Below are 24,321 nucleotides of genomic sequence, written 5' to 3' on the forward strand. Positions count from 1 at the left end.
GAACCCTTTCAAGTTGCACAACTTCCTTATAATGGGAAAGAAACCAGAATTGCAAACACTGTTCCTCCTTCAGGGAAGATTGAATGGGCTGGGGCTCTTTCTCCATCAAGAAGATGGAGAAAATCTACAAAGTTACAACTGGCTCATTAGGGTAGATGTGGAGATGTTTCCAGTAGTAAGACCAGAGTTGGGAATTATACATGAGAGAGTCATTAAGGTTGAATCTTATGGGATTAGGAGTAATTTATTACCCTGAATAGATGACTGGCTGATGGACAGAAGACGTAGAAACAAGATAATTTTTTTTTCTAGATGGCAAGATGTAACTAGCGGGGTGCCACAAGGTTCAGTCTGTGCTCTCCAGCTATTTACAATCTACATTAACAACTTAAATACAGGGATAGAAGGCTCTATAGCCAGATTTGTGGATAACACAAAAATAGGCTGGACGGTAAATTGCAATGAGGAAATTAGAACATTACAAATGGGTATACATAGTTTAGGAGAGTTGGTCGGAATGTGGCAGATGGATTTTAACGTGGAGAAAAGCAAGGTTATACATTTAAGCTGCAAAAATGGGAAGGCTAAATATTATTTTAATGGGGAGAGACTTTGGAATGCTTCGGTACAGAGGGATCTAAGCATAATCATTCATGAGTCACAGAACACTAGCATGCTGGTACAACAGATAATAATATGGACAAATGGAATGTTGGCTTTTATAGCTAAAGAATACAAAGGAAATGAAGCATTGTTGCAGCTATACAAGATATTGGTGAGACTGCACCTGGAGTATTGTGAGGCTTTTGGTCCTCTTATTTGGTGAAAGATGTAGTGGCATTGGAGACAGTTCAGAGGAGTTTCACTAGATTGATCCCAGAGATGAGGGCTTTGTTGTATGAAGAGATTGAACAGTTTAGGCCTATACACTCTGGATTTTAGGAGAATGAGGGGAGATCAAATTGAGGTATCAAGATGATAAAAGATGTGGATAAAATAGACGTGGAGCAGATGCTTTCTCTTGTGGGGCATTCTCGGGTGAGAGGTGATAGCCTTAGGAAACGGGGTAGCAAATTTAAAACCGAGTTGAAAAACTATTTTAAATTTAATACTACTTCTCCCAAAGAATTGTGAATCATGTGGAATTTGCTACCTTAAAGTGCGGTGGTTGCTGGGACAGTGAGGAAGTTTATGGAGGAGTTGGACAGATTTTTAATTGGTAATGGGTTGAAGGGATATGGAGAGAACGTATGAAAATTGGGGTAAGGAGTATATCAAATGCAGAGCAGACTGGATGGATCAAATGGCCTAATTCTGCTCCTATGTCTTATTAACTTGTTAATACTTCCAGTAAGGAAGTAATGAGAAGCTAATTTATTTAAGAGTAGTAAGAATGTGGAACTCACTGCTGTGTTACTAATGGCATGAATGCATTTACTGGAAAGATAGATAAGTATAATGGCAGAAAACAATTGAAAGGTAATGCTGACAATACGTTATATAATGGTTAGAGTTTTTCTTTAGCTAGATGCAATAGCGATTAAACATTTGTATCGCTATGCTCCACTTACTGCAGGCAGAAACAATTGCTTATTCACTGATTCATACCCCCTAAGGTGCTACATGCATCCTAGAACATAAGAACTAGGAGCAGGAGTAGGCTGCCCGGCCCTTCGAGCCTGCTCTGCCACTCAGCGAGATCGTGGCTAATCTTTTCGTGGACTTAGCTCCACTTACCGTGTTTTCACCATATCCCTTAATTCCTTTTATTTTTTGAATAAGTATCTACCTTAACTTTAAAAGCGATTACTGAAGTAGTGTCAACTACTTCCCTGGGCAAGGAATTCCATAGATTAACAACCCTCTCGGTGAAGAAATTCCTCCACAGTTCAGTTCTAAACATGCTTCCTCTAATCTTGAGGCCATGCCTTCTTGTCCTTGTTTCACCTAACAGTGGAAACATCCCATCTATTTCCATTTCATGGATTCTCTTCATAATTTTATATCTTTCTATAAGATCCCCCCCCCTCCCTTCTGAATTTCAATGAATATCAATCTACTCCGCTTTTCCTCATTAGCCAACCCCCTCAACTCCAGAATGAACCTTGAGAACCTCCTCGGCACTCACTCCATGCCAGTACATCCTTCCTTAAGTAAGGAGACCAAATCTGCACATAGTAGCCCAGGTGTGGCCTCACCAGCACCTTTTACAGCTGTAACATTATCTCTCTCTTTTTAAACTCAACCCCTTTAGCAATTTGCCTTACTAATTATTTATTGTACCTGTAGACCAACCTTCTGCGATTCATGCACAAGGACACCCAGGTCCCTCTGCAAATAAGCATGCTGCAACTTTTTACCATTCAAGTAATATTCTATTTTGCTGGTACTCCTACCAAAATGTATGACTTCACGTTTACTAACATTGTATTCCATCTGCCAGACCTTTTCCCACTCACTCAATGTATCTATCTATGTTCCTCAGCAAAGTTTCACAGTCCCCTGCACACTTTGCTCTGCCACTCATCTTAGTCATTGGCAATTGTGGTCCCCAACTCCAAATCATCTATATAAATTGTAAATAATTGTGGCCTCAACATCAATCTCTGAGGCACACCACTAGTCACTGATTGCTAGTCAGAATAGCACTCATTTATCCCCACTCTTTTGAGTCATAGAGTCATAGAGATGTACAGGCTTTCTGTCAGGCAACCAATCCTCTATCCATGCTACTACTCTACTCCTAACACCATGCATCCTTATCTTATGCAGCAGCCTTGTCAAAGGCCTTTTGGAAATCTAGGCACACCACATCTACTAGTTCCCCATTGTCCACCTTGCTTGAAATGTCTTCATAGAATTCCAAAAGATTTGTGAAGCATAACCTGCCATTCATGAACCCAGGCTGCTTCTGTACAATTGGACAATTTCTGTCGAGATGCCTTGCTATTTCTTCCTTGATAGTAGACTCGAGCATCTTCCCCCCCAAAGAGGTTAAGCTCACTGGTCTATAATTCCCCGTCTTTTGTCTACTTCCCTTTTTAAACAGTGGTGTTGCATTTGCTATTTTGCAATCTTCTGGGACTGCCCTAGAGTCCAGCAAATTTTGGAAAATTACTGCCTGTCCACCAGCTATTTCTCCTGCCATCACGTTTAGTACCTTGGGATGCATTCCATCAGGGCCAGGAGACTTATCTATCCTTAGCTCCATTAGCTTACCCTACACTAGCTCTTCCATAATAATAATAATTGTTTCCACGTCCTCACCTACCTGTCTCTTCATCACTTACTGGCATGTTATTAATATCCTCCACAGTGAAGACCGATGCAAAGTACCTGTGAAGTGCCTCAGCCATTTCATCATATCCCGTAACTAATTGCCTCTTCTCATCCTCTAAAAGACTAACATTTACTTAAGCCACTCTTCTTCATTTTATATATTTATAGAAACTTTTGCTATCTGTCTTTATATTTTATGCTCGTTTTTTTTTCTCATACTCTATCTTAATTTTCTTTTATAGCTCTTTTTGTGGCTTTCTGTTGACCTTCAAAGTTTTCCCAGTCTTCTAGATTCCTGCTGTTTTTGGCCACTTTGTTTTCTTATCTGTCACTTTGATAGTCTGCCTTATTTCCTCAGACACCCATGGCAGATTACCCCTCCTCTTACAGTGCTTCCTTCTCACTGGAATATACTTTACTGAGCACTTGGAAAAATTTCTTTGAAAGTCCTCCACTGCTCGTCAACTGTCGTACCATAAAGTCTCTGTTTCCAGTCTACTTTAGCCAGGTCCTCCCTTATTCTATCGTAGTCCCCCTTATTCAAGCACAGGATCCTGGTATTGGATTTTATGTTCACACTATCCAGCTGTATTTTAAATTCAGTCCAAATGGTGGAGGCTAGTACAATTGCAACATTAAGGGGCATCTGGGTGGGTATATGAATTGGAAGGGTTTGGAGAGATATGGTCCAGGTGCTGACAGGTGGGACTATATTGGGTTGGGATATCTGGTTGGCATGGAGGAATTGGACCGAAGGGTCTGTTTCCGTGCTGTAACTCTATACTGTGATCACTCCTTCCAAGGGGATCCATGACTAATAGATATGAAGCTACAATTCTTACTAACTGCAATTTAAATCTCTAGTTGCATGTTCAAAAAGAGCTAGACATAACCAAGCAAAAGGGTACAGCACAGCAGGGACATCATTGATGTTCAAACAAAAACAGAACTTGCTAGAGAAACTCAGCAGGCCTGGCAGCATCTGTGGAAACCTGTTGAGTTTCTTCAGCATTTGTCTTTTGTTTGTTTCACATTTCCAGCTTTCACAGATCTTTGTTTTATCATTGTTCTGTTAATTTTAATGATAAAGAAAACTTACATAACAAGAATGTGTATAGCAACTTTGATGTACTAAAACCACTCAGTGCTTCACAGGAGCATTGTAAAATAAAATCTGGCACTTAGCCCAACAATAAGTAGGATTAATGGAGTTTCTTATGAGAAACAAAAGGATTTAGGGTAGGAATTCCAGATCTTAGGGCCATTGGCAACTGAAGATGCAACTATCCCAATTAAAGGGGTAATTGGGATGCACAAGATGCCAGAGTTGGAGAAGCCTGGTTTTCACAATGAGTTGTAGAGGCTAGAGGAGATTAGAGAAACGAGGAGTGAAGCTACGAAGGTTTTTGAAAACAAAGGTGAGAAGTTAAAATCAAAGTGTTGCTTGACTGGGAGCCAATATAGCTCAATGAGCATGTTGATGGGTGAGCTGGATTTGATTACAGTTAGGATATGGGCAGCTGAGATTTGGGTGATGTTAAGTTAATGGAGGATAAAATCTGGCAAATAGGTGAAGAATGAATTAGGCTGGTCAATTTTAGAGACAAAAAAGGTCATGAATACCCTGAACAGGTCAACTATAAAACTGAATGCCAGACACTTCAGTGCAACCAACTTGATAATATGCCTTATAAGTGCAAGTTTAGGTGCCCAAATAGTTTTCGGGTATAAAATGAAGGTCTTGGGCTGGAGCAAAGACAAGTTAAAGTCGAGGTGTGACTGAAATGATTCATTCAAGTTCACAATGATATCTTCCTGTACTGTGCCATTGTGTCTTTCTATTAAAATGGAATTGTGTTATAAGTTTGTCCAGTTTTAATTTGATTGTCCACTGCTTTGCTGCTGATTATCGGGTATTTCGCATAACTTGAGTGAGAGAAGATGCATCAATCTTTTCACTTTTCATTCTGTATTCTTGAATCTGGTACTGATTTGCTTTTCTTGCCGTGTAATGCTAGCGTCTCAGAACATGTCAGAGAGATAGGGGACTATCTCCTCCCAACATCTACCTAATTGATTTTTGAGTGAGAAGCCAGTATAAGCTAGGAGTTTTGGTGCAAGAACAGAGAGACATATAGTGTACTTGGAATGTGTTTAAGTGGCAGGACAGCTTGAGAAGAATATTGAATCCTTGCTATTTAAACAATGCCATTGGATAAAAAGTATTAACATTATTCTAAGACGTTATAGATCTCTGATTAGTCTTTAGTTAACCTATTGTGCTCATTTCTGGATACTGGATTTTAGGGAGGATGTCAAGTTCTTGACGATACAGAAGAGACTGACTAGAATGGTACCAGGGATTGGGCTATCTGTTAGATGGAAAATAGTTAACATTAGAGCACCCTAAGAGCTAATTTTAAATCGAAGTACAGTATTAAAACAAAATCTCTATGGAAACTAATCTTAAAGTTGCATCAATATAGAGCATGAGGTATTGGAAGATTTATAACTAAAATTTCTGTGCCACTAACAGGCACCCCTTTTACAAACTTAATGTTTCAAAGCGCAGTACAGATGATTATATACATTTTTGAAGTGCAGTCACAATTGTAATGTTGAAATTGTGCAATTAGTTTGCATGACAAACTCCTACAAACAATACAGTGCCTCATAACGTTTTCCTAGAGATGTTGGTTCAAGGATAAACATGTAGCTAGCAAGAATTAACTTGCCCTTTGAATTATTTAATGAGATCTTTCATGCCGACCTGAGAAAGCAGATGAGGCTCAGTTTAACATTTCATTTGAAAGAACAGAACAGCACTTTGTTTCAGTACTGCGCTGAAGTGTCAGCCAAGATTTGGTACCTGGAGTTCGTTGTTCTTTCTTTTGCTCTGCGTATCCCTCTCCTCTTCCCTCTCTCTCCCTTTTTGCAGTCAATCCAGACATTAATTGTCACGTCTAATTTTTAATCATTTCTAGTTCTACCTTCCCTTGCTGGCATAAACCACCGTTGTTACTTCACTACTGCTAATCTGCATCTTTGAGCTATTTGCTTTCTCCTGCAACTGAAATGAAGTGCAGAGGAGATACGGAAGTGACTTCATTGGGTGTCTCCCAAACAAGTCAATACCTAGACTTTTGATGCTGTAATTGCTCAATTTGCAAAGTATGTGAGTAACTTCTATGTTTTATTTTTACAGAATTACACCAACTCCTCTAGGAGAGGGGAAGAGTACAGTGACAATGGGATTGGTTCAAGCTTTAGCAGCCCATCTGGGTATTAATGCCTTTGCTTGTGTGCGGCAACCATCTCAGGGACCAACATTTGGTGTTAAAGGTAACCAGCTTATAATAAATTTTGCTAATAAGAATGGAGTACATTAATCTGATTTTATAGAGTAAATAATGTGGAGTAGTTCATTTACCAGATAGGCATGAATGATTCAATCTGAGTAATACAACCCAAGTAGCAGTTTCTTTGGATCTTCTGCTTACATTTTAGTGTGTCTGGAGAACCTTGCTTTTGAAGATATTACTGTAGTTCTACGGTTCAAAAGTAAGTTTGCTGTTTACCTTGCAAAGAAATAAAATTGATGCTAGTTATCTCAGCAATGTCTACATTGATTGAGCTTTAGATGGATATTTTGTAATGTATTCTTGTCGAAAGTTGTGGTTTCAAGGTTTGTTCCGTAGATTTGACTGAAGCTCCCAGCACAGACAGAAGGAATGCTGAACTGTCATGACTAGCATCTTGTTGGGATGCAAACCCAACACCATAACTACTCCCTCAGATGGACCTAAAAGAGCCCATGCATTATTTGAAGATGATCATTGGTATTTTCTCTGGTGGTCTGAGTAATATTTATGCCTCGCCAAAAGAGATTATTTAATTTATTTGTTGTATGAGGGAACCTACTCTTCAGAAATTAGCTGCCATGTTTTCATTTTTTAATTCACCCATGGGACATGCGTGTTGCCAGCTGGCCAGCATTTATTGTTCACCACTAGTTGCTCTTGAGAAGGTGGTGATGAGCTGTCTTTTTGAATTGCTGCAGTTCATGTGTTGTAGGTACACCCATAATACTGCTAGGGAAGGAATTCCAGGATTTTGACCCAGGAACAGTGAAGGAACGCTGATACATTTCCAAGTCAGGACAGTGAATGGCTTGGAGGGGCACTTGTAGGTGCTGGTTTTGCCATTTATCTTCTGCCCTTCTGGATGGAAGTTTGTCGATTTATCTGAGGATTTTTGGCAAATTGCTTCAGTGCACCGTGTTGATGATATACACTGCTGCTGTGGAGTGCCAGTGGTTGAGGGAGTGAATGTGGTGCTAATCAAGTGGGCTGTTTTGTGCTGAATGATCTTAGGCTTCTTGAGTTTTTTAGAGCTGCACTCATCCAAGCAAGTGGGGAATATTCCATCACAAGGGAAGGCAATGGCTTAGTGCTGTTATTACTAGACTGTTAATTCAAAGACCCAGGTAATATTCTGGGAACTTGGGTTCAAATCATGTCGCAGCAGATGGTGTAATTTGAATTCAATAAACTCTGGAAGTAAGAGTCTCATGATGGCCATGAATCCATTGTCGATTGTTGGAAAAACCCCATCTAGTTTGCTAATATTCTTTAGGAAAGGAAACTGCCATCCTTACCTGCTCTGGCCTACATGTGACTCTGGACCCACAGCAATGTGGTTGACTCTTAATTACCCTGTGAGCAATTAGGGATGGGCAATAAATACTGGCTTGGCCAGCAATGCCATCATCCTGGGAATGAATAAAAGGAATACACTGACTTGTGCTTTGTAGTTGGTGGGTATACTCTGGAGAGTCAGGAAGTGAGTTACTTGATGTTGGATTCCGAACCTCTGACCGACTCCTGAAGCTACTGTTTATTTGGCCAGTCTAGTTCAGTTGCTGGTCAATGGTAACCCTCAGGATATTGATAGGCGATTCAGTGATGGCAACATATTGAATTACAGTGAGCTGTGGTTGTTTTTTTTTTGTTCTTTTGTTTTGTGGGATATGAATGTTGCCAGCATTTATTGCTTGTCCCAAGTTGCCTTTGAGAGGGTGGTGATGATCTGCCTTCTTAAACTGCTACAGTCCACCTGCTGTGAGTTGACCCACAATGCTTTTAGGGAGGGAATTCCAGGTTATTGACCCAGCGACAGTGAAGGAATGGTGATATATTTTCAAGTCAGGATGGTGAGTGCTTGGAGGGAACTTGTACGTGAAGGTGTTCCCATGTATCTGCTGCCCTTGACCTCCGAGATGGAAGTGGTTGTGGGTTTGGAAGGTGTCTGAGGATCTCTGAATTACTGCAGTGCATCTTGTAGATAGTACACACTGCTACTATTGAGCGTCAGTGGTGGAGGGTGTGAATGAAGTGCCAATCAAGCGTGCTGTTTTGTCCTGGATGGTGTCCAGCTGCTTGTGTTGTTGGGGCTGAACTCATCTAGGCAAGTGGTGAATATTCCATCACACTCCTGACTTTTGCCTCATAGATAATGGAATATTTGAGTAAGAAGGTGTTACTTGCTGCAGTATTCCTGCGCTTATAGCCAGGACTCTATTTCTGGTGAGTCCATTTGAATTTCTAGATCAGTGGTGCTGGAAAAGCACAGCAATTCAGGCAGCATCCGAGGACAGGCAAAATCGACGTTTCGGGCAAAAGCCTTTCACCAGAACCACTGATCCAGAATCTGGTTTCCAGCATCTGCAGTCATTGTTTTTACCCATTTGAATTTCTAGTCAATAGCAACCTCCCCAGGATGTTGATAATGGAGGATTCAGTAATGGTAACACCACTGAATGTCAAGGAACAGTAGTTAGATGTTATTGGTGATGGTCACAGCCTGGCATTTGTGTGGCATGAATGTTACTTTCCATTTGTCAGCCCAAGCCTTGGATTATCTTGTTGCGATTGAACTTGGACTACTCCAGCTTCTGCGCATTTGCATATGGTGCTGAACATTGTGCAATCATCAGCGAATGTACCCACTTGTGACTTTATAATGGAAGGAAGGTGATTGGAGCAACTGAAGATGGTTGGTCCTAGGACACTACCCCTGCAAAGATTTTGTGGAGCTCATGATTGACTTCCAACAACCATGAACATCTTCCTGTCTGCCAGGTATGACTCTTAACCAGTGGATAGTTGCACCCAAACCCATTGATTTCAGTTTTGCTTGGGCTCCTTGATACCACACTACGTCAAACGCAGCTTTGATGTCAAGGGCTATCACACTCACCTCACCTCTGGGATTCAAGTTTTTTGTTTTGTCCATTTTGAACCAAGGCTTCAATGAGGTCAGAGCTGAGTGACACTGGCTGAACCCAAACTGGGTATTGCTGAGCAAGTACTGCTTGATAGCACTGTTGAAGACACTTTCCATCACTTTACAGATGATCGACGCTAGAGTGATGGGGCAATAATTGGATGTGTCCTTTTTTTTTTAAATGTACAGGACATACTTAGGCAATTTTCCACATTGTCTGGTAGATGCCATTGTAACTGTAATGGAAGAACTTGGCTTGGGGAGCTACAAAATTTGGAGCACAATCTTCAGTGTTGTTTGCTGGAATGTTGTCAGCGCCTATAGACTTTGCATTATCCAGTGCCACCAACTGTTTCTTGATATTATGTGGAGTGAATTGAATTGGCTGAGGACAGTTATCTGTAATGCTGTGGACCACTGGTGGTGGCCAAGATGGATCTTCCACTCAACACTTCTGGCTAAAGATTGCTGCAAATGCCTCAGCCTTATTTTTTGCACTGATGTGCTAGGCTTGTCCATCATGGAGGATGGGAATATTTGTGGAACCACCTCCTCTAGTGTGTTGTTTAATTGTCCACCACCATTCACAGTTGGATGTGGCAAGACTGCGGAACTTAGGTATGATCTGTTGGCTGTGGGATTGCTTAGCTCTGTCTATTCCTTACTGCTTATATTGTTTGGCATGCAAGTAGTCCTGTTTTGTAGCTTCACCAGGTTGATATCTCATATTCAGGTCTGCCTGGTGTTGTTCCTAGCATGCCCTCCTGCACTCTCCATTGAACCAAGGTTGATGCTCTGGGTTGATGAAGGTGGTTGAGAGGGCAACATGCCGGGCCATGAGGTTACAGATTGTGCTAGAGTACAATTCTGCTGCTGTTGATGTCCCACAGATGCCCATTTTAATCAGCTTGATCTGTAGTACTGATGCCGAGCCACTCTTGGTAGTGGATATTGAAATTGCCCAACCAGAGTGCATTTTGTGCCCTTCTCATCCTCCATGCTTCCTCCAAGTGCTGTTCAACATGTAGGAGTATCAATTCATCAGCTGAGGGAGGGTGGTACATGATAAACAGGAGGTTTGTTTGCCCATGTTTAACCTGAAGCTATGTGACTTCATGGGACCTCGGGGTCCAAGTTGAAGACTCCCAGAGCAACTCCTTCCCAACTGCATACTATTAGAGTCATAAAGATGTATAGCATGGAAACAGATCCTTTGGTTCAACCTGGCCATGCTGACCAGATATCCCAACCCAATCTAGTCCCACCTGCCAGCACCTGGCCCATATCCCTCTAAACCCTTCCTATTCATATACCCATCCAAATGCCTCTTAAATGTTGCAATTGTACCAGACTCCACCACATTCTCTGTCAGCTCATTCCATACACGTACCACCCTCTGCATTAAAAGGTTGCCCCTTAGGTCTCTTTTATATCTTTCCCCTCTCACCCTAAACCTATGCCCTCTAGTTATGGACTCCCCGACCCCAGGGAAAAGACCTTGTCTATTTATCCTATCCGTGCCCCTCATAATTTTGTAAACCTCTATAGGGTCACCCCACAGCCTCTGACGCTCCAGGGAAAGCAGCCCCAGCCTGTTCAACCTCTCCCTGTAGCACAGATCCTCCAACCCTGGCAACATCCTTGTAAATCTTTTCTGAACCTTTTCAAGTTTCACAACACCATTCCGATAGGAAGGAGACCAGAATTACACACAATATTCCAACAATGGCCTAACCAATGTCCTGTACAGCCACAACATGACCTTCCAACTCCTGTACTCAATACTCTGACAAATAAAGGGAAGCATACCAAATGCCGCCTTCACTATCCTATCTACCTGTGACTCCACTTTCAAGGAGATATGAATCTGCACTCCAAGGTCTCTTTGTTCAGCAACACTCTCTAGGACCTTACCATTAAGTGTATAAGTCCTGCTAAGATTTACTTTCCCAAAATGCAGCACCTCTCATTTATCTGAATTAAACTCCATCTGCCACTTCTCAGCCCGTTGGCCCATCTGGTCCAGATCCTGTTGTAGTCTGAGGTAACCCTCTTCACTGTCCACTACACCTTACACCTCCAATTTTGGTGTCATCTGCAAACTTACTAACTGTACCTCTTATGCTCACATCCAAATCATTTATGTAAATGACAAAAAGTAGAGGGCCCAGCACCGATCCTTGTGGCACTCCACTGGTCACAGGCCTCCAGTCTGAAAAACAACCCTCCACCACCACCCTCTGTCTTCTACCCTTGAGCCAGTTCTGTATCCAAATGGCTAATTCTCCCTGTATTCCTTGAGATCTAACCTTGCTAATCAGTCTCCCATAGGGAACCTTGTCGAACGCTTTACTGAAGTCCATATAGATCACACCTACTGTTCTGCCCTCACCAATCTTCTTCGTTACTTCAAAAAGCTCAATCAAGTTTGTGACATGATTTCCCACACACAAAGCCATGTTGACTATCCCGAATCAGTCCTTGCCTTTCCAAATACATTCTGGATTAGTGGGGCTGGAAAAGCACAGCAGTTCAGGCAGCATCCGAGGAGCAGCAAAACCGACGTTTTGGGCAAAAGCCCTGTATTCCTCATGAAGGGCTTTTGCCCGAAATGTTGATTTTACAGCTCCTCGGATGCTGCCTGAACTGCTGTGCTTTTCCAGCCCCACTAATCTAGAATCTGGTTTCCAGCGTCTGCAGTCATTGTTTTTACCTTTCCAAATACATGTACATCCTGTCCCTCAGGATTCCCTCCAACAACTTGCCCTCCACCGAGGTCAAGCTCATCGGTCTATAGTTCCCTGGCTTGTCTTTACCGCCGCCCTTAAACAGTGGCACCAGGTTTGCCAACCTCCAGTCTTCCGGCACCTCACCTGTGACTATCGATGATACAAATATCTCAGTAAGAGGCCCAGCAATCTCTTCTCTAGCTTCCCACAGAGTTCTCGGGTACACCTGATCAGGTCCTGGGGAATTATCCACCTTTTAACCGTTTCAAGACATCCAGCAATTCCTCCTCTGTAATCTGGACATTTTGCAAGATGTCACCATCTATTAGTGCTACTGAGACTTTATAAAGTTCTGGTTAGGCCCCATTTGGAGTACTGTGTCCTGTTTTGGTCCCCACACCTCAGGAAGGACATACTGGCACTGGAGCGTGTCCAGCGGAGATTCACACGGATGATCCCTGGAATGGTAGGTCGAACATATGAGGAACGGCTGAGGGTCCTGGGATTGTATTCATTGGAGTTTAGAAAATTAAGGGGAGATCTAATAGAAACTTATAAGATAATACATGACTTGGAGGGGGTGGACGCTAGGAAATTGTTTCCGTTAGGCGAGGAGACTAGGACCCGTGGACACAGCCTTAGAATTAGAGGGGGTAAATTCAGAACAGAAATGCGGAGACATTTCTTCAGCCAGAGAGTGGTGGGCCTGTGGAATTCATTGCCACAGAGTGCAGTGGAGGCTGGGACGCTAAATGTCTTCAAGGCAGAAATTGATAAATTCTTGATGTCACAAGGAATTAAGGGCTACGGGGAGAATGCGGGTAAGTGGAGTTGAAATGCCCATCAGCCATGATTGAATGGCGGAGTGGACTCGATGGGCCGAATGGCCTTCCGCTCCTATGTATTATGGTCTTATGGTCTTATTTCCCTACAGTCTATATCTTCCATATCCTTTTCCACAGTAAATTCTGATGCAAAATATTCATTTAGTATCTCCCCCATTTTCTGTGGCTCCACACAAAAGCCGCCTTGCTGACCTTTGAGGGGCCCTATTCTCTCCTTTGTTACCCTTTTGTCCTTAACATATTTGCAAAAACCCTTTGGATTCTCCTTAATTCTATTTGCCAAAGCTATTTCATGTTCCCATTTTGCCTATCAATGTTTGGAAAGTTAAAATCCCCTACCATAACTACCCTATTATTTCTTACAGATAGCTGAGATCTCCTTACAAGTTTGTTTCTTAATTTCCTTCTGACTATTGGGGGAGGGCTCTATAATACAATCCCAATAAGGTGATTATCCCTTCCTTATTTCTCAGTTCCACCCAAATAACTTCCCTGGATGTATTTCCGGGAATATCCTCCCTCAGCACAGCTGTAATGCTATCCTTTATCAAAAATACCACTCCCCCTCCTCTGTCGCCTCCCTTTCTATCCTATCCTGGAACATTAAGCTGCCAGTCCTGCCCATCCCTGAGCCATGTTTCCGTAATTGCTGTTATCCTAGTCCCATATTCCTAACCATGCCCTGAGTTCATCTACCTTCCCTGTTAGGCCCCTTGCATTGAAATAAATGCAGTTTAATTTATTAGTCCTACCATGTCCCTGCCTGCCCTGACTGTTTGTCCTACCCCCCACCTTACTAGTTTAAATCTTCCCAAGCAGTTCTAGCAAATTTCGCTGCCAGTTTATTAGTCCCCTTCCAATTTAGGTGCAATCCATCTTTGTTGTACAGGTCATGTCTACCCCAAAAGAGATTCCAATGGTCCAAAAATGTGAATCATTCTCCCATACACCAGCTCCTCAGCCATGCATTCATCTGCTCTCTCCTCCTCCTATTCATGCCCTGTCTCGCTCGTAGCACTGGGAGTAATCCAGATATTACTACCCTTGAGGACCTCCTTTTTAAATTTCTGCCTAACTCTGTAACCTCCCTTCAGAATCTCGACCTTTTCCCTTTCTATATCATTGGTTCCAATGTGGGCAATGACCTCCTGCAGGCTTCTCTCCCCCGTGAGAACATTCTTCACCCTCTCTGAGACATCCTTGATCCTGGCACCAGGGAAATGACACACCTCTCTGCTGGCCACAGAAAGGTCTGTCTGTACCTCTGACTACAGAATCCTTTAACACAATTGATCTCTTGGAAGCCAGCATATCCTTCGTTGCATTAGAGCTAGTCTCAATACCATAAACTTGGCTGTTCATGCTATGTTCTCCTGAGAATCCATCACCCCCTACATTTTCCAAAACACCATACCTGTTTGAAATGGGTATATCCACAAAAGACTTGTGCTCCAGCTGCCTATCTCTCTCACCCTTCCTGGAGTTAACCCATCTATGTGACTGTATCTGAGACTTTTCCCCCTTCTTATAACTGCCATCCATCACATACTGTTGCTGTTGCAAATTCCTCATCGCTTCTATCTGTGTCTCCAACCGATCCACTCGATCTGATAAGATTCACATCGAACAGCATTTATAGCCATCTCCGACATCTACTGACATATCCGCTGGTGGGGCGAGATATAATCAGGGATGGTGATGCTGGTGTCTGGGATGTTGTCTGTAAGATAAAATTCCATGAGTGTGACTATCAGGTTCTTGCTTGACTAGGCTGTGAGATGGTTCTCCTAATTTTGGCACTCTCCCTCAGATGTTAATAAGGAGTTTGCACGGTTGGCAGGGCTATTTTTGCTGTTGCCATTTCCAGTGCCTAGGTATGTTCCATCTAGTTTCATTTCTTTGAGACTTTGTAGCAATTGCTTGAGTATGAAGTAATATATAGGCCAGACCTACAGAGAATGACAGATTTCCTTCCCTAAGAGACATTAGAGAACCAGATGGGTTGCTCCGACAATCGGCAGTGCTGTTATGGTCATTGGTAGATTCTTAAGTCTAGTTTTTTTTCTATTATTGAATTCAGATTCCACGATCTGCCATGGTGATGTTCGGACGCAGGTCCCCAGAAATGAACTGAGTTTCTGGATTAATTCGCCTATTCCTGATGAAGGGCTTTTGCCCGAAACGTCGATTTCCCTGCGTGACCTGACCACTCTAATCCAGTTTCTGGATTAATAGTCCAGTCCCAGTGATAAAACCATGCAAGATCACTTCCCCTGTAAGATTGTCCCTTTTTGGAAATGGTCATTGCCTGGCAATTGTGCGGTGCGAATGTTCATTGCCACTTGTTCTAATATAATCATATATTGTAGATATATAGTCAAGTTGTGGGCAGACCACCTTCTTGAATCTCTATAGCAATGCGATACAAACCACTAGGGCAGTTGAATCAGCAAAGCTGATCAGAGCTTAATTACATGGAGGCCAGATTGGGTAAGGATAGCAGTTTTGCTTTCCCAAGGGAATTTAGTGATGCCATTGGATTTTTGAGACTGCAACAGCTTTATGATAACTTACTGACACTATCTTGTCTTTCGAGATTTAAAAGTTAATACGAAAACAGAAATTGCTGGAGAAAAGATATTTTGATTCAAGTAACCCTTCTTCAGAACTGATAGTAGTTACGCAAAGGTGATCTTTATAAGAGTGGGGGTTATCGGGACGGTGTAGGGGAGGAGAAGGAATAAACAAATAGGTGGATTTGGAGCTCCGAGAGAAGGTAAGTTAGGAAGGCAAAGGATGGTTGATAATGAGCTTGGGAAAGAAAAGTTGATAATGGATACCAAGAGTAGGTGAAAATAGGTTGGCTGTGCCAAAAGCAGTCCATGCCTCGACAAGACCTGAGTATAGGTAAAGAATGTGGAAGGTGGTGTTCAGGCTGTAAAATTATTGAATTTGATATTGAGTCCAGAAAGCTGAGGATCCCCAAGTGGAAGATGAGGTGCTGTTCTTCTGGCTTGCAAAGCCTTGCTGGAATGCGGCAGCAAGCCTGAGACAGAACTGTTGGCCAAGAAACAGTGGGCTGTTGAAGTGGTAAACAGCTGGAAGCTTGGGGCCATTTTTATGGACAGAGCCATTTGGGGCCATTTTTATGGACAGAAAATTAGACTGGATGACCAGTTCACAGAATATCTGATATTCTGTGAACTGGTCATCCAGTCTAATTTTCTTCTCCCCAGTGTAGACCAGATTGTGCCAGTGAACTCTGTAGTCTAGATTGAGTGGAGTGGAGTGCAGGTAAACCGTAGCTTTACCTGGAAGATGTATGTGGAGCCTGGATAGTGAGGAAGTAAATGGGCAACTGTTGCATTTTCAACACAGCCAATCGAGTTTCACTAATCATGCTTCCCGTTGCTGTGTACTTTCCTTCCCTTGCTCACGATCAATCATCCCCTTGTCTGTCTAACTTTCTCCATCTCCACCTATCTGCTTACTCCTTTTGTCCCCACATTCTGTTATCAACATAAATATCACCTTTTCCAAATTACTATCCGTTCTGAAGAAGCATCACTGCATATGAAATGTTAACTCTTTCTATCAATAAATACTGCCAGACCTGCTGAGTTTCTCCAGGAGTTTGTTTTTGGTTTCAGATCTTCAGCATCCACAGTTTTTTTTTGTTTTATATAAAAGTTGGTGTTCTCTGTAAATTATTAGTTCAGATAACTGGATTATTAGTTAAAACTAATCAGTAGCATTACATTATTGTCACTATTAGCCAGAACACAGTCTAATCCAAAAGATGATTCTTCAGCATTTCTTCACTTTTGACCTGCGAGTGCCATTAAAGTCTTTGGAGTGTGGTTTGAATCAGTAACCTCTGATGTGCACTACCAAGTGAAGATTTACAATTCAACCAATTAATATAACCACTCCACTTGTATGTAATGTAATTAAACAGATGGGAAGCCAGTTTTGAAATTCAATATAAGTAAAGTGATGATTGTCTTTGTCTTTGAATAGGTGGAGCTGCAGGTGGTGGATATGCACAGGTCATCCCTATGGAAGAGGTAAAAGAACAGAAATTCTAATCATTTCAGTTGTTCATCAGCTGGTGTCATCCCTTTCCCATAGAGCAAAGTTATGAAAAAAAGAGATTTGTATACAACATATAGAATTAGCAAAATGCAAGTTGACTATTTGACCCAGTTGAAGTTTGCTACTCTTTAACTGCATCTTGTATTTCATCCTTCCCTAATAACAGATACTACTTTCCTCTGCTCCTTATCTAGCTTCCCCTTAAGCGTATTTGTTTTTTGTCTCAACTACCACACTATAGCAAGTTCTACATTTCCATCAATCTCTGAATTTCTGATTAATTTCTTTGGTGCTTCCATATACTTTTTCATGCTTATCTACCTAACACTAGGTTTTGCAATTGATGGGAGTTGCTTAGGTACATATGATGCAATCAATGCAAAAATGAACCTGATAAAATGTGAGTCTTCAACTCATTTTCATTCATTATGTTAAAATGGACTTCCATAAAGTGGTTTAATCACATTGTTTCTCACATTACAGTTTAACCTCCATCTAACCGGGGACATTCATGCAATTACAGCTGCTAATAACTTGTTGGCAGCAGCTATTGATGCAAGAATTTTGCATGAAGGCAGTCAGTCAAACCAGGTGAGCTGGGAAATTGGCTTTTTTTTTTGATCAGCATAGTTTTTGACTCGATAATAAGGAGTTACAATGTTTAAATTTGCAATACTAAATTAAGACAATGAAGTGTTAATTTGTCATCTTTCCAGGCTTTGTATAATCGTTTGGTTCCCACTATAAATGGAAAGAGAAACTTTTCTTCCATCCAGCTTGCTCGGTTAACAGTAAGTAAAGCATTTTTAATTTTCAGTCGTTACCCCAAGTTTTTAATTTTAAGTTAATTCTGTTCTGCAAACTATCATTGAACAAACCGTTTATAAGAAGTGGTACCAGGGCTGGTTGTGTATAGGCTGCGTTTTTATTCTCTTTGAATTTAGAAGATTTAAGGGCAATCTATTTGAAGTGTTACAAGATGTTCAGAGAAATTATTCTCTCTGGTGAATGTGTCTAAGATAAGTGAGAATAAAATGAAAATTGATGTCAATGTCACAAAGCACTTTCTCATTTTAAATTTTTAATGACTGCGGCTATCTATGACTCTTTCCCCAAAAAGGCAGTTGATACTGGAAGTTAATTGAAAATGTCAAGCTCAAGACTTGATTGACTCATTGATTATGACTATTAGGATTGCAGGTCCATGTTGGATTAAGATTCTGAATTGAATGGTGGAGCAGATTTGAGGGACTCTGTGACCATCTGCTGTTTCTATTATTTCACACCTTGGAATTGTTTGTACTCATCTATGAGATGAAGCTAACAATTATTGCCCGTCATTAATTTCCTTTCAGGAGGTAATGATAATCTGCATTCCATGTGGTGTTTGCATACGTGTAATATTGTTAGAGGAGGATTTCCAGGACTTTGATCCAATAACAGTGAAAGAACAGTACTATAATTCCAATTCAGGATGGTGTATAGCTTGGAGGGGAACTTTCAGGTAGCAGTCTCCGTTTGTCTACTGCCCTTGCCGTTTAGGTGATTGAGGTTGTGGGTTTGGAAGGATTCTGAAGAGCCAGGGTGAGTTGTTGCAGTGCCTCTTATAATTGGTACACACTGTTGTCATTGTGCATTGATGATGGAGGATTTGAATATTGAAGATGTTTGGTGAGGTACCAGTCAAGTAAACATGCTTTTTCTGGATAGTGCTGAGCAACATGGGGGTTGTTGAAACTGCACTCATCTGCACAAGTGAAGAGTATTCATCTCGATTTGATGTGTCTTGAGGATTCACACTTGGGCTTTGTGGAATCAGGAGATGAGTTACTTGCTGCAGATTTCTCAGCCTATGACCTGCTCTTAGTGTTGTCTTACTCACATGCCTGACTCAATTCAGCTTCTGGTCAGTGGTAGTCTCTGAATGTTAACCCCCAAGATGCCAATAATAAAGGATTCTGTGTAGGTAATATCATTGAAAATCAAAGGGTGATGATTACGTTTTCTGTTTGTGATGGATATTCCCTGGCACTTTTATGCCTACATGGTATTATCATGTATCAGCCCCCAACTTGGATGTTGTCCAGATCTTGTTACGTATGCACATGTTGTGTCAGATGCTGAAGCAGTCCAAATGGTGTTGAACATCGTGCAGTCATCCTCACCTCCACCCTTATTGTTGAAGGAAGATCATTGATGAAGTAGCTGAGCGTGTTTGGGCCGAAGGAACCATCCTAAGGAACTCCTACTGTGATGTCCTTTGGCCAAGATGATTGGCCTCCAACAATCACAGTCCTCTTTCCTTTTACCAATGAGAGTTTCCTCCTCAGTTTCCATTGATAATCAGTTTTGCTTTGGCTCCTTAATCCTTAATCAAATTTCATCGAATCTTGCCTTGGTATCAAGGACATTCGCCCTTATTTTTTTTTCCCCTCTGGAATTCACCTCTCTTGTCACCATTAGGACCAAGGCTATAACGAGGCTCGGAGTGTAGTGGTGTTGTCATAGCCTACACTAAGCATCAGTGAGCAGATTATCGTTGAGGGAATGGCCCTTGATAACACTGACACTATTCTTCATTTCTGGATCAGTGGAGATTTCTGGAGATTTCGCTGCTCATTGGATGCTGCCTGAATTGCTGTGCTCTTCCAGCACCTCTGATCCAGAATCTGGTTTCCAGCATCTGCAGTTATTGTTTTTACCACTATTCTTCATTTGCTGATTGAGAACAGGCATGGTAATTCACCAAGTTGCATTTGTTCTGCTTTTTGTGCACAAGATCTTCTTGGGCAAATTTACTTGTTGTGTAGATGAAAGTATTAGAGATGAGCTGGATGGCTTGACTAGGAACAAGATTAGTTCTTCAGTAATCGTACTGGAGTGAGACCCATCTTCTTTATCAATAATCTGTCCAATTTTTGTGTCACCTGCAAATTTCGTAGTTTCCCCATTTAAGTTTGCATCATTAATATATGCCACAAACAGCAAGAGACATAAAACAGATCCCTGTGGAGCACCACGGCTCCCATTTCCAAAAACATCCTTAGACCAAAACCTTTTGTTTCCTGTCACCTGAGCCAGTTTTCAATCAAATTGACACATTCTCCTGTATTCCATACAGGTTTTTTTATTTGCTGTTTGACATGTAAGACCTTGTCAAATATCTTATTAAAATCCACTACAATACAATCTATCACATCCATTACAATACCCTCATCAATTCTCCTGGTTACTTTCTCAAAAAATTCAATTAAGTTTGGAAGACAGGACCTTCCCTTAACAAAATCATGGTGCATATTTCTGATTAATCAGTTCCTGTCCAAGTAACAATTAATCCTGTGTCTCAATATCAATCCCGGTAATTTGTCTATCACTGAAGTCAGACTGACTGCTCTATAATCATTTGGCCTATCCATTGCACCCTTTTTAAATTATGGTACATGAAACAAGTCATTGCAAGCAGGTTCTCTCACATTACAGGTGAGTAAAGTGATGCACGTTAGCTTGTATAATGTAATAATTATATTTATTACCACACCCTTTTTACTTTATGTATGTTCATTTTCTTACTATTAAAAAGAATAGTTTTTGTACATCTGGCACATCATAAAACTGATCCTGGACATTTTGGACCAATTGCAAAGAAGAGGTTTTTTTTGAATATTTGTATTTATTTTACATGGTAGACTCGCAGGAAAGGCTTGTTAGGTAGTCCTGTGTGAATATGCTATCTGATAAATTGTTGTGGTTCTGTTCGCCAAGCTGGGAATTTGTGTTGCAAACGTTTCGTCCTCTGTCTAGGTGACATTCTCAGTGCTTGGGAGCCTCCTGTGAAGTGCTTCTGTGATGTTTCCTCCGGCATTTATAGTGGTTTGTCTCTGCTGCTTCTGGTTGTCAGTTCCAGCTGTTCGCTGCAGTGGCCGGTATATTGGGTCCAGGTCGATGTGTTTGTTGATGGAATCTGTGGATGAGTGCCATGTCTCTAGGAATTCCCTGGCTGTACTGTTTGGCTTGTCCTATAATAGTAGTGTTGTCCCAGTCGAACTCATGTTGCTTGTCATGACCCGAGCTACAAATCTTTTCAAACTTTGATCTGATAAATTGCCTGATAGATGGCACCCCATCTATTGTTTCTTTTAGTGTCAGTGAATTAAATTGAATTGATCGTTCCAAGGAAGGAAATATTATTCTTGGAGTGGATACATTACACATTCAGCACAATGGTAAAAACCAAAAGAACTGTGGATGCTGAAAATCAGAAACAAAAACAGGTATTACTGGAAAAGCTCAGCAGATCTGGCAGCATCTGTGGAGTGAAATCAGAGTTAACGTTTCACGTCCAATGACTCTTCCTCAGAACTGATGATAGCTAAGAAAAAGTTGGTCTTTATGCAGAAGATAGAACGGGGAGAGGGAGGTAAGGAGCAAACAGTAGGTAGGGATAGAGCCCAAAGAGAGGAGAAGAGTTGGATTGACAAAGGACTGGAAAATGATCAGCATAGGAGGATGAATAGCTACTAATGGGGACTCCTTTGTCTGTCTAACTGTTCTTTCTCTTTCTTTTGGCTCCATCTCCACCTATCATTAACTCCTTACCCTTTCCTCCCACGCTAATTTCTGCATAAAAAAACAACTTTTTCCTAGTTACCATCAATTCTGAGGAATGGTCACTGGACCTGAAGTGTTCTAATTCGTCTCCACAGATGCTGCCAGATCTGCTGAGCTGCTTCAGTACAATGGTAACATGGACTCAAAGGACTATGGTGGCAAGATGCAGAGTATGAGCTTGTATTCCTTGAGCATAGGAACCTTCAAAGTGATTTAATGATATTTCAAATTCTCCAAAACATTTGCTGAGCTAGTTAGGCAAGTTTATTCGTTCCCTGCAAGTCCACAACAGTGAGACACAACCTTTAGAGCTAGGTTTTTCAGGGCTGATAGTAGACACCAGCGTCATTCAAGGAATGCTTTCTCTGAGAAAACTGTTGAATCTAGTTACTTGAAAAGTTCAAGCCTGAGATTGACTGACCAATTCCTGTTAGATATTGATGTTATAATATCTGAAAGCAAGGTGAATAAATAGTTTTATAGTAAAGATCATATACGATCTGTTCAATGTGCTCTCATGTTCCAGCTGTGATATAAGTTCTAGGCTGATATGGTACAGCCCATCAGATAGCACTTATCCCACGCCTTGTCCTAATAAATTGTATTTTAACTTGTAATATTAGTTCAAACATCTTGGTTAAATATAATAATCTGTTCCATTTACTTTGTGACTGGAGCTGAACTGATTTAGTTATAATGTACACCTGATTGCTTGCTTTTTGAATTTCTGTCAATTAGGTTTTGTGTAAAGAAAAAATGCTTACACATAGTAGAGACACTGATCTATGACAATCAGCTGAGTTTCACAATATTTGTCTTTTCCACTGCAGCGACTAGGGATCCAGAAAAAGGACCCCCGTCAGTTGGCACCAGAAGAAGTCTCAAAATTTGTTCGTTTGGACATTGATCCATCTACAATTACCTGGCAACGAGGTGAGAGATTTTTTAAAAGCTAACATTAAATTTTTTGTTTCATTAGAGACAGGTGAAATGATTAGAGGGGAGAATTATCTCATTTTGTGAAATGATTTACTAGCTTTAAAATCAAAGGAGGATGGTGATTGGAATTGCTGAGTAACTATTATTCCAGTATGTATCAGCCCTCCACTGTATGAATGGGAGGAAAATCCAGCAAATAGACTGTTGGAATAGTGTGAAATGATCCAAAGTTCAAGGTTTGTAGCTCAGGTTGAGATTTAGGGTGTAGGTTTGCTCGCTGAATAGAAGGGACTACATTGAGAAAGCCAATGCACTACTCGCAGACACCAACACCTACCAATAGGTGGCGCTAGACCTGACCCCACAACTAGGAAACAAAATTACATATCTCCTAAGAAAATTGCACAATTCCAGACAATTAAACAAGACAGAATTACAGAAAATGAAACCCGACGGGACCAACGCCCCATGATTCTACGGACTACCAAAAATCCATAAACCAGGAGCCTCCCTCAGACCTATAGTTGCACTACCCGAACACCAACTTACATACTGGCCAAAGAACTACACGCAATACTGAAATACCTAGTAGAAGAGTCACAGCACTCCATCCATTCCACCCATGAATTCCTAAAAATCATCAAAAACACTAAAATAGAGGAAGACGAAGCAATGATCTCATTCGACATAACAGCACTGTTCACCTCCATCAACATCGACCTGGCAAAGGAAACGCTTACCACACTTTTAGAAGAGACCATCACACACACACACACCAACCACCATCAATCACATTACCAACGAAAACATCATGAAGCTAGTGGATCTGTGCCCCACCACCCACTTCACTTTCAACAACATAGTCTACAAACAAACCAACGACACACCCAATGGATCTCCGCTATCAGGATTCATAGCAGAAGCAGTAATGCAAAGACTAGAACAAACAGCCCTACCAACCATCAAACCAAAAATCTGGGTCTGCTACGTAGATGACACATTTGTATTTAACAAAACGAAACAAGATAGAAGAGACATTTAACATCATCAACAACACCCTCACAGGCATAAAGTTCACCAAGGAGGAAGAAACCGACAACAAACTCGCATTCCTGGATGTCACAGTCGAAAGAAAGGACAATGGAGAACTACAAACCTGCGTATACAGAAAACCGACAAACACTGACCAAATACTTAACCACACCAGCAACCATCCCAACACACACAAACGAAGCTGTATCAGAACACTATTCCAACGGGTCACCACACACTGCAGCACAGACAAACTGCGCAAAACAGAGGAGAACCACATATACAACATACTCAAGAAGAATGGATACTCAAAAAATACAGTGCGCAGATTCCTCAAGAACAAACCACAACAAGCAGATCAAACACAGCCAGAAACCCTAATCACCTTACCATACATCAAAGAAGTTTCAGAAATGACAGCCAGACTACTAAGACCCCTCGGAATCCTAGTAGCACACAAACCCACCAACACTCTCAAACAAAAACTAACAAACTTACAAGACCCAGTA

The 24,321-nt window shown here is 41.3% G+C and overlaps 1 protein-coding gene across 1 annotated transcript in view; it reads left to right on the forward strand.

The window, feature by feature from the left end:
• The window catches only part of mthfd1l (methylenetetrahydrofolate dehydrogenase (NADP+ dependent) 1 like), a 179,411-nt gene that overhangs the window by 48,538 nt on the left and 106,552 nt on the right, over positions 1 to 24,321 (forward strand). The window contains exons 12-16 of the mRNA XM_043696855.1: positions 6,485 to 6,621; positions 17,159 to 17,205; positions 17,717 to 17,824; positions 17,950 to 18,024; positions 22,672 to 22,774. Coding sequence (XP_043552790.1) covers positions 6,485 to 6,621; positions 17,159 to 17,205; positions 17,717 to 17,824; positions 17,950 to 18,024; positions 22,672 to 22,774 — 470 coding nt within the window. The remainder of the gene's footprint in view (positions 1 to 6,484; positions 6,622 to 17,158; positions 17,206 to 17,716; positions 17,825 to 17,949; positions 18,025 to 22,671; positions 22,775 to 24,321) is intronic.

This window comes from Chiloscyllium plagiosum, chromosome 9 (genome assembly GCF_004010195.1).
Source record: "Chiloscyllium plagiosum isolate BGI_BamShark_2017 chromosome 9, ASM401019v2, whole genome shotgun sequence".
NCBI lineage: Eukaryota > Metazoa > Chordata > Chondrichthyes > Orectolobiformes > Hemiscylliidae > Chiloscyllium > Chiloscyllium plagiosum.